General features: G+C 55.0%; 1 protein-coding gene across 2 annotated transcripts; it reads left to right on the top strand.

The window, feature by feature from the left end:
- Nucleotides 1-4,411: 4,411 nt before the first annotated feature.
- HOXC10 (homeobox C10) lies at nucleotides 4,412-10,041 on the top strand. 2 transcript variants are annotated; one of them, XM_073881902.1, is made up of 3 exons: nucleotides 4,412-5,256; nucleotides 5,887-5,931; nucleotides 8,436-8,570. In XM_073881902.1, coding segments are annotated over exons 1-3 (798 nt in total). In that variant the 5' UTR covers nucleotides 4,412-4,505; the 3' UTR covers nucleotides 8,438-8,570. The 2 variants fall into 2 exon arrangements, with proteins under 2 accessions (XP_073738003.1, XP_025739312.1); XM_025883527.2 differs by lacking the exon at nucleotides 5,887-5,931 and having other exon boundaries at nucleotides 8,436-10,041.
- The last annotated feature ends 874 nt before the right edge of the window (nucleotides 10,042-10,915 follow it).

Genomic DNA, 10,915 nt, shown 5'->3' with positions numbered 1-10,915 from the left:
CAAGACATCCTCCCGTCTGTTTCCTTCTCTCAGAGCTTCTTCCGAAGTGTTTGCTGTCTGGTTTCGATTCAGGAGGCAAAGTTAAATAACTGGCCGCCCTCCGGCGGGGCAAGAATGCAGTTGGGCTGGCGCAGGTTTATCGGGCTTCAGGATGCGGGGATCGTGCGGAGCAAGTCTCTTAGGTAAAGGTGGATATTTGCGGCTGTGTGCGCACGATGAAGTGCAAGTTAGACAAGTACGTAAACGGTAAATTCTGTAGCATCTAGGAGCAAATGTGTACAGCGTCCAGATGTGAGAGGGACTCTGATGGCGGGGCTGCCAGGGAGGCTGCGAGGTCCGGAGTAGACCAGAGGCCCTCCAAGGGTCCTCGGTCTCCCATGTCTCTCTTGTACCTGTTTGAAAATCTCTCTCTTGGGCTTCCGAGCATTCTGCAGTTTGCCTGGTGTATCCCTGCTCCCAACTCAGTCCGGGCAGAGCCCGGTGTTAGTGAAGGAGAAAAGCAAAATTTTCCTTCAAGTTTTGGGTTGAGAATGATTTATCTGGGTCTCCAAAACAAGAGGAAAAACGCCTGCAACTTTCCCCGCTGGTGTGATTTTATTTTCCATTTCACTTGAAGAGAGAGATTTCTATACACCAACTCTACTATTATTTTATTTTATTTTATTATTTTACCCCAAAGGGAGAGATGCTCTTCCTTTTTTCACTCCACCTTTGGAATTTCCCAGATGATTTCTTTAACCTGTTGGGGAAACTCTCACTTTCCTTGGAAAAATCGGGGTGTTTCTGGGGGCACATTGAGGGCTGGCGCCAGGGAAACAGCCGCGGTTCCTTTCTGTTCGTTGAGCACTATATTTTCCTTCTTCTGTTTTCACATGGGGACCCCTAGTGCCCCAGCCCTCGGCCTGCCCTTTGGAACCACCGATCTTCCTGGAATATCCAAGAAGCGAGCAAGGGGCACCCCCCTCCGCTCTCTGGCTCACAGTCCTACAGGCAGCAGGAGGCCCAGTGCCCCGTCTCTGCTGTCCTTCCAGGTTCGGGGTACCAGGAAGAGTGACAGGGCTCTTGGGGTGGGTGGGATTGGTCAAGATGTAGGCGCAGGCTGAGCCCTGTTCTGGCCTGCCGCCCCTGGATTTTTCACAGCCCCAAGTTGAGGCAAGAAGGGGAGCCCCGGAGACGGGCATAAGCACAGGTCTCTCACCACTCCCAGAAAGTTGGGAAAATGGTTTAACAGGCTGAGTGTAGCCACACAGACTTCTCTTGACCCCAATCCAGTTCCTCAGGGGCGCAGGCCTAAGGGTCGTGGCTCTGTGGGGTAGGACCGGTGGGTGCCTGGCAGCGGCAGCAGGCGGGATGGCCGTGGCAGCCCGAGTGCCTTTGAACGCCAGGCCAGGACAATAGGATGGAAACGGCCTTTGCTCCTGGCCTCGGGAAAGATGGAGCCCAAGGGGGCAGGGCTGGGACCCACATCCGACTGTACTTTCCTGGACCCGCTCAAATGCTCCCCTCGCCCCTGTCCTCACCCTCACGTCTTCCTGTCTTTCGCCTCCACTGGGGCAGAATCCCAAAGTCTGCAAAAACCCAACAAGTTATTCAAGTCTGCATCCGCTCTCCGGCTCGGGGTCTTGTTTAACAGCTCCGGGTTTGCGTTTATCCTGCGTAATTAGAGGCAAACATTTGTCCCACCGGGGGTCCCACTTAGGCTGATGAATTTGATTTCTTTTTTCATTAATGGGCCGTGTTTATCATACTTCTAATTATTTCAACTTTAAACACTATTCATTCTTGTGAGGAGGTGAGAGCCCAGGCAGGAGGCTCCTTCTCCCGGGGGGCGGGGGGGGGGGCGGGGATGATTTCCGTTAATAATGGCAAGAATTCTGAAGCCGCTCCAACCCCTCCCAGGGCTGAGGGAAGGAGTGAGTTTGGGATGGGGGTCGGGCTGGTAAGGAGAGACAAGTCCTGAGGCGGAGTGACTCTGCTCTTCTCCTGTTGGTTGCCCAGCTTAAGTCTTGGGGCTTGCTGCTTTTTGAGAGGTAAGCTGGAGTTCGTCTTTTTCACCCTCCGCCACCGCCCTCACCCCCTCCCAGGCTAAGCTCAGATCCTTCCCCTGTGAGGAGGCTCTTGGCAACCTTCCACCACCCCAGCCAGATCCCAGCCTGGCCCGGCAGAGGCTCCAGGAGCCCTGTCCCGGCCCCCAGCTGCTAACACCGAGAGAAAGCCGGGAAAAGCTAGGGTTGACCAAGCGGTACCTGGGTGTGAAGGGGAGGGCCCAGCAGACCCCCAAACAGGGGGCAAGGGCAGGGGACTGGGACGCCAATCTCCACGGACAGGCACACCAGGCGGGAAAATAAAGGAGATGTGAAAGAGGGGGGAGGGAACCCCCCAAAGCCATATAATTCTCAATTGCTTTGGTCTTTAATTTCATCGCCCCATAAATGAGGAAATATCAGTTCCCATACTAAATTTTTATCCCCGGCTGATAAATATGACGGGGAATTTTCGTTGGGTCCTCGTAAAAGCGAACAGTTTCGATCAAACTGGTGGGGAAAGACTTATGCAGATAATACAAACAGAGTGGCCATAAAGTCTCCGCCGTTTCCCGCGGGGTGGGAGGTACGACAAATGGTTCTCTGGATTGACTGTTGCCCGGGCTGTCCCAAGTCTTGTCTGCGGCCTAAACAGCCTAACCTTGCCCCGGCCAACCCCTGTGCCGAGCCCACGGCGACCCCTGCAAATGAAAACACAAAAACATTTCTAATCTCCCCTGGCTGGCCCTGCAAGCGAGTCACACATTACACATTTTCTGCCAGTGTTCCCAGGGTCCACGGACCCCCGTGCCTCATCTCTTGCCCCCTGGATGAGGGAGTTCCGTGGATTTCCTTCCGAAGTCCTTTTCTAGCAGCCGCGGGCTTGGGCCTCTCTAGAAGCAATCCAGCCTCCGCACTCCTCCACGCCAGGGTGCCGGGAGCACCGGTCCTTTCCCGGCCAGGCTCCAGCCCTTTGGAAAATCGAAACCCGAGGCTTCCTCCATGGGAAAATGCAGGGCGACCGGAAAGACAAGTTATTTTCCAGATTCCGTTTCCTGAGGAAGGGGTGGAGAGTTTAGTTCGCTTTGGGAGAAAGGCGATGGAGAAACGGAAAGAACTATTTAAAACATACCTTGTGTCTTATTTCTCGTTTTTCTTTATTAAAAAAAAAATAAAAACCACACAAACACGCTTGTTCCTCTTCTCCATTCACAAATGCTCCCCAGCTCATTCGCTCTGTAAAGGACACTGCTCTGGGTCGGATTTTGTCACATCTGGTGTCCTAGTTTCCCGTGTGATACGTGACTCCCACAAACCAGCCGAGGCCCTGAAGTTTCCCTCTTCCTCCCTGGGAATATTCCCTGTTTTAGTGGGGGCAAGGTCAATTGGAAAGCTAGGGCCGCCGAGGCCTGGAGCAAAAAAGCCGAACTGACTCCAAGGCCAAAGGCTTCCAAGCCCCTGAGATGGTGACCCAGGAGCCGCCCACTGCCAGGCCCAGATTGCATTCCCCGGGTCGGGGAGCCGGCGCCTCTGGTCTCTGGCTTCCTCCTTCCCCGACCCCTAGATCCACTGGAAACCTCCTTTACCCTCCTGGAGCAGCCCTGAAATGATGGTGACCCCCTCCCTGGTCCACTCCAGACCCTGGAGATTCCCCCCTCAACCCCCACAAGGAACTTGTAACTCAACCACCTTCCATGAAGGGAGGTCCCCGAACTGAGCTCCCAGGCCAAGCCCGGCGAACCCGTACGCAGGAGAGCAGAAAGTTTAGTTCTGTTTGGGATTCCTTAACTTTTTCCTCCCTTTCTCTGCCCACTGGAGCCCTCCCCCCCAACGTCACCCCACACCCATCCCAAGGGAAGAAGCGGGGGCGAGGGCCAAGGAGAGGAAAAGAAGAGGTAAAAGAGAAGGGAAGAAGTACCTGAATCGTGTCTTGACCTTTTAATTTGAATTTGACTGTTTTGAGCCCCGAGTTGCCTTGCTCTCTCCCTCTCTCCGGCATGTCCCCCCTCTCCGCCCCACTCTCCCCAACAGTTACAGGCTGGTTCCCGGATAAACAAACCCCATTCTCCCTAGAACCCCCCCCCCCACCCTCCTCCACCCTCCTCCACCCTCCTCCACCCCTCTCCTGCCCCTGCCGCCCCGGGGGCGCTTCCTTTGTTCGCGGGGAAGGGCTCCGGCGCCCCTACCCCGAGGCGGCTGCTAGGTGGCGCTGTTACTCCACGCTGCGCGCTCCGCCTGCCGACAACTTGACCCCGCTGACGTCACGGCCGTCTGAATCATCAAGGCCATTTTCAAATCCCATTGGTCTAGCCGTCACATGGTGAGGACCGAATGCGCGGATAATTATGGAGCTGATATTTCCCCCCCTCCCCTTCTTTTCCCTCCCGCCCCTCCAACCGCCCCCCCTCCCGGATGGGGAAAAAAAAAAGATGTCAGCTCCTCCGCTGTAGTATTGCTCCTTAAAAACCCCTCTCTCTGAAAATGACATGCCCTCGCAATGTAACTCCGAACTCGTACGCTGAGCCCTTGGCTGCGCCGGGCGGAGGAGAGCGCTATAGCCGGAGCGCAGGCATGTATATGCAATCTGGGAGTGACTTCAACTGCGGGGTGATGAGGGGCTGTGGGCTCGCGCCCTCGCTCTCCAAGAGGGACGAGGGCAGCAGTCCCAACCTCGCCCTCAACACCTACCCGTCCTACCTCTCGCAGCTGGACTCCTGGGGCGACCCCAAAGCCACCTACCGCCTGGAACAACCTGTTGGCAGGCCGCTGTCCTCCTGCTCCTACCCACCTAGTGTCAAGGAGGAGAATGTCTGCTGCATGTACAGCGCAGAGAAGCGGGCGAAAGGTGGCCCCGAGGCAGCTCTCTACTCCCACCCCCTGCAGGAGTCCTGCCTCGGGGAGCACGAGGTGCCCGTGCCCAGCTACTACCGCGCCAGCCCGAGCTACTCCGCGCTGGACAAGCCGCCCCACTGTGCCGGGGCCAACGACTTCGAAGCCCCTTTTGAGCAGCGGGCCAGTCTCAACCCGCGCGCCGAACATCTGGAGTCGCCCCAGCTCGGGGGCAAAGTGAGTTTCCCTGAGACCCCCAAGTCCGACAGCCAGACCCCTAGCCCCAGTGAGATCAAGACCGAGCAGAGCCTGGCGGGCCCAAAAGGCAGCCCCTTGGAGAGAGAAAAGGAGCGGGCCAAAACCGCGGACTCCAGCCCGGACACCTCGGATAACGAAGCGAAAGGTAAGGCTGCCTGGGCCGCGGCGGCCCGGCTGGGACGCTCGGACACTTGGTCTGCGTGGCTGGGGCGGGGGCAGAAGGGAGGGTTGAGCCGAGGAGGCCCTGGATAACCCAGGGAATGCGATCCCGGCTCGCGACTCGTGTCTGCTGAGCGCCAGGCTGGTGGCGCGTCATTTGGCTAAGGAAGGTAAGCGGCAGAGTGGAGGGGCCGGGCCGGCAGCGGCCGTGGGCGCGGAGACCCGGGAGTGGTGCGCACCGCGGGCAGCCTGCGGGCGCCTGGTGCTGCCCAGGGCTGATGACGGCTCCCGGGCGCTTGCTGGCTTTGGTTTGCTTGCTCTACGGTGGTGACTTGGGGGGCTGATGTCCCTCGTTTAGGTCAGAAGCTTGCAAAAAGCTTAAAATGGCGATCTTGGGCCAGGGACTAGGGAAGGCTTGGGAGAAGGGGGATTTCGCTTTACTGCGTTCTCCCAGTAGAAAATTATTTCCTTCGAAGCGCGATTTGTTTATGGGTCTGATTTGCGTGTGTGGTATGGGCTCCTGCGGTTTGGGCTCAGCCGGGGGCCTTGGGCAGCGGGGGCTGGGGCGGAAAGTGGTGGAGGTGCTGGGCTGACGGCCACGTCCCTCCTCCCCCAGACGCCTGGCTTGGGGACGGCGTTGGAACAGGGCATTTGGAATGTTGTAAGTTTCTTGTCTCCCCTGTTAAATTTCTTCTTTTTCTTTTTCTAGTTAAATTTTAAAAAAATGTTTTTTCGTTCTTTTCCAAAAGCAGCTTACAAATGAGTGGTTGGGAAATTTTTGTGTGCGTGGCAACCGGTTTTCTCCTGAAAGGGAGTGTTGCTTTAGTTGGTTTCATTGTGATTTTGGCTGGAAAGAGAAAGCCTAGCCAGAGTTCAAGCTCAGGGTTCAAGATTCATTTCTGTGGCAGGAACTGGGGGCCTCCAGGACCTTTCTCTGACACCTGGAGAAAGAATGTGGAGGAAACGGGAGCAGTGGAGGGAGCCTGAGGGGACCGACTTTCCCTGAAAAGTTGGAGCAAAAAGCATCAGGAAAGGCCCAACTGGGAGGAGAGGAATAAACCTGTTTCCCATGGCACTGACTACTGGAGGCTGTATATAAGTGGGGCTCATTGGATGTAGAGGCAGATGAGATCCTGAGAGCTGAGCAGACTGGGGGCGGCCTGGATCTTGTGGCGCTTTGTATATGGATGCGGCGCACACGCATGCCTGGCGGCGACTTGTGTCACACTCACACACACGCCTCTCGCATGCTTCGCGCACACTCACGCATGCCCGCTCACACACACACACACACACACACACACACGCACTGTTTTGGCGGGCAAGGGCAGAGCCTTACTCTCTTGGGTCTCCTCTGCAAAGGTGGCCTTGGCAAACCAGCCCATAGAGAGCCCAGCCAGAAGATGAGCACGGGTGTGTTCATGAGGCTGAGGGAGACAGTGAGGTACCCACACCCACGAAGGCTTCCCTGTGACACATGTGCAGCAGGAAAGCTTAGTTTTGTGCCCTCTCCCCAGACGCTGAGCTTTGTTGGGAAAGAATTTTAGGGTAGGAAAAGGTGCGTCCTAGCCCCACCAAAAGCAAAGTCAAGGTTAACAAGCCTACCTCCTAACTCGAACTGCCCCCATTCTGGTAGGCTCCCCTTTCTCCCCTGCCCTCCCCACAACAACCTAAGCCCTTCCACCCCAACTAATCCCTCTCAATCTGCACTTTGCCTATGCCCTTCTTGCCTCCACCCCCCCCATACGGTGTCTCCACCAGGCCAGAGGCAAGAGGGCTTTTGGCCAGACTTCCCAATTTGTAATTTCTCCCTTCCCCCAAAACCCAGCAACCCCAATGAGAAAATGAGAACCTTTAAACAATTTGGCAAGAGGCTGCAGGTGCAGAGGTGGGAGCAGAAGTAAGAACATTCAGATGTCTTAAACTACAGCCTCAAGTTTGCCTTTTTTTTTTTTCCCCTGGGGCCTCTCGGTTCCCCTAGGGCCCCTGCCTCACTTCCCATCAAGATGAGATCCAGGAATCTGGCAGTTCCATTTGGCAAAGGGGGGAGATAGAGTATAGAACCACCAGCAGTCACCTTTGCAGGGTGCCCTTCTTGGGTCTCTGGACTCTGGTTTTTTTCCTAGAAAGGATGGCCAAGTGTTCTCCTGCTGCTTGAGGAGCAAGGCTGGTCCATTTCAGCAAGAATGTGTACCAGGGAGAGAAGCTGTCAATAAGATAATGGGAAATACACACTAAATCTATAGCATCTCCTTCTATCAATAGACACATGTGTACATATCTGTGTGTGTACATTTGTGTAGGAGTGTGTATCTACAGGAATATACATGTACGTACAGGCATTCATATCTATAGAGACTAGACGGAGATTTCCAGGAGGCTGCATTTCCTCAGGATATCTCTGTCCCTTGACCTTAGGTCCTATGGCTAGGGCAGTTGTCTGAGGACCCCTCAGCATGCCCCAGAGCTGTTGCCCCTCACCTCCGCTGCCTTCACAAGCAACCCTGCTTCAGCCACTCACACCTCACACCTGGGGGAAATGGCCAGGAGAGGAAGAACTGGCAACGGGAGATTGAAAGGGGCAGAGTTGCTCTGTGGCACTTCAGGTGGGAACAAGAGCTGGGGGTGTGGTACAGGGACAGCTGCAATGGTCTCTGGCCATAGAGACTAAGGCGACGTCCCTCTGTCCCTCCACTGAGTTGAAAGGGGTCAAAGCTCTCTGGGAATTGCTCTAGGCAGCAGGGTGCACTCTGCAACCCCGTCTGGGGCCTGGGAAGCGCTTTTCCTTCTAGTTGGATTTTTCCAGAACTGGAATGGAACAGAGAGGAGGGAGGGCCTGGTGAGGTTGAGAGTGCTCTCCAGCGTCAGGAAGCTGAGGGAGAGTGGGAGTACTCAGAATCTGCTAGGTCAAGGTGGATTTGGGTCATTTAATTAATAAATGCTTTGGAGGCAAGAACTTTCTGTCTTTCCCCATGTAAGTCTAGACCCCAAAGAAATTCTAAGAGCCCTGAGCCCAAGAGGACCCCACCAGCCAGGCCTGTGGGGTGAGAACAGCTCCCCTGTGCTCCCTGAGCCGCCCCCACAGCAGGCCGGCAAAGGCTGCAGCATGCTGTGAGGGTTTGCCTCTTCGAGGGATACTTATGTAAATAATGTTATTTTTAACAGAGGAGATAAAGGCAGAAAACACCACAGGAAATTGGCTGACAGCAAAGAGCGGAAGGAAGAAGAGGTGCCCCTATACTAAACATCAGACGCTGGAATTGGAGAAAGAATTTCTGTTCAATATGTATTTGACGCGAGAGCGCCGCCTGGAGATTAGCAAGACCATTAACCTTACAGACAGACAAGTCAAAATCTGGTTTCAAAATCGCAGAATGAAACTCAAGAAAATGAACCGAGAGAATCGGATCCGGGAACTGACCTCCAATTTTAATTTCACCTGAGCGCGCGGCCTCCCCTCCCCCTCCCCTCTCTCCCCACTCCTTCCTTTCCCCGCCCCTCCTCCCTTTGTGCCTGGTGGTATATTTTTTTTTTTTCCCTCCCTGAGTATAAATGCAACGCGCCTGCAAAAAAAGGCAAAGACCTCAGACTCTCCTTCCAAGGGACCTATGGTTCGTGCTGCGAAGATGCATCCACCTCAAGCATGAGAAATGGGGTGCCGGGATGTGGGGTGTGGTGTGCCCGCATAGATGAGGGTGGGAGTGTGGCTGGTGTGTGTGTCAACCCCTCACTCACCCACGCACTCACACACACCATCCTGTCCTCCATGCAAAGTTAAGGTCGAATCCACCCGATCATAGGGGGAAAAAGAGGAAAAAAAATCAACCAGAGAAGGTCTGTAATCTCGCAGAGCACAGTCAGAATCGCTCCTTCCTTGCTGCATCTCCTCCTTAGGATAATAGACGTTTTGGAAAGTTCGGCTAGTGTTTGTGTGTTTGTCGTAGCGCCCAGCGCCTCCACCAAACCCTCTCCGTGTCTTTACCTCCCAGTTGCTCTGAGAATCTGCTTGAAGTCTCGTATTTGTACTGCTTTCTGCTTTTCTCCCATCCTCCCAGCAGCCCCCACATTCCCCCCGCCACTGACACCTCAGAAATTCCATCCAGAGGAATACAAAAAAATTTAAAAATTAAAAATAGAACATAGTGAAGCAAAGACAGACTGCCCCCCCCTTTAAATATCGCCCTGTCCCTGTCTGGGAGTTGTGTTATTTAAAGATATTCTGTATGTTGTATCTTTTGCATGTAGCTTCCTTAATGGAAAAGAAAATCCTAATAAATTTCCAGAATCGTAATGTTCAAATGGGTGGTTTTTTGTTTTTAAGTGTTTTTTAGCAACACCCCCACCCCAAAAGAGGCTGAGTGTGTGGATGTGTGTGTTTTGTGTTCGACTCATCTCCTAGAGCCTTTCTAGAATGTCTCTTGGCGGGTTTAATGTAAGTGAGAGACCATAACGTTGATTTAAATATTATCCAGGTGACCACAATAAGTCAAGGTCATAAAACAGTAATGTCAGGACGGTCTTGGTGCGCGCGAGAGGTGGATTTTATGATCTGCAAATATAATGTGGTGCTGCAGTAAAAGATGCATTTAAAGGTGACTGGAGGAGGGAAAGAGGCAGAGAGCAAACTGCAATCTTGAGGAGCAGACGGATCTGATTGCCTGGGGTGCTGGGCCAGGCGCACCCCACCGCGGCTGGGGGAACCCCAAGAGCCCCCCACCTATCCAAAGAGAGGAATAAACTTAACCGCCGGAGGGGGACGAGGAGCTCAGCCACCCCCCCCCCCACACCTCGACAGCAGCAGCAGAAGCCCGGGCGGAGGCAGGAGGAGGAGGCGGCGACAAGGTAAGAGAAGCGGTTTCTTGTTCTTCTCTTGGCGGTGGAGTGGGGACCAGCGGCATCCCCAGGTGCCCAGCGGGCAGCGGGCACAACAGGGAGGAAGGTGTTTCGGGCGTCCGAGCCTGCTGAGAGCCCAGGCTTGCCTTGTGGCCGCTCGCAGCGGAGGGCAGTGGCCGGGAGCTCCCTCTCCTCCCCTCCCCGAACCGCTGCCATGGGGTTCGGCGGTTAAAGGGGTAAATTGGTGGTTTTGGCTTCTTTCTCTGCACGGGCACTAAGGGTCGCCTCGAGGTCGACGCATGGATCTAGATGTCGCTCAGTCTGGTCGTCTGTCGGGGGAAGAAGAGGGAGGGTGAGCTTGAGAGGGCTAGAGCTTGAAGCTTAGGTTTCCTGCTTTCTGCTGGTTTGGATCTGAGCCTTATTCAGGCTCTCGGTCCCCACGCTGGCTGGCCGCGGGGCTTTGCCAGGCAAGTGGCCTGATTGGAAGAGGCTCTGAAGCACAGGCGCCTTGGTTCCGCCACCCGTAGAGGCAAGGAAGCAAAGCAGAGCTGAGAGAGGGAGAGGATCAGAGGGAATCCAGGAGGAGAGCACAGGAGAGCCAGATGGACAAGACAGGGGACCCAGCTCAAGAGTGGAAGGACACTCCAGCTTTCCCCAGGGCCAGGGCCAGAGGCAGGGGAATAGCTCCACTGTGGAGCTGGGGGCGGGGCGGGGTTTTGGCAGCTGGAGGTCCCATTTCACCAGAGTTTCCCTGAGCAATTTGCTTAGACCAGAGGCTGTTGAGGCAGTCAGACCCCCTACCCACCCAGCCA

This window comes from Callorhinus ursinus, unplaced genomic scaffold (assembly GCF_003265705.2).
Source record: "Callorhinus ursinus isolate GAN/ISIS: 27379988/994484 unplaced genomic scaffold, GSC_fseal_2.0 scaffold44, whole genome shotgun sequence".
Lineage (NCBI taxonomy): Eukaryota > Metazoa > Chordata > Mammalia > Carnivora > Otariidae > Callorhinus > Callorhinus ursinus.
This window is presented reverse-complemented; position numbering and strand designations above follow the sequence as displayed.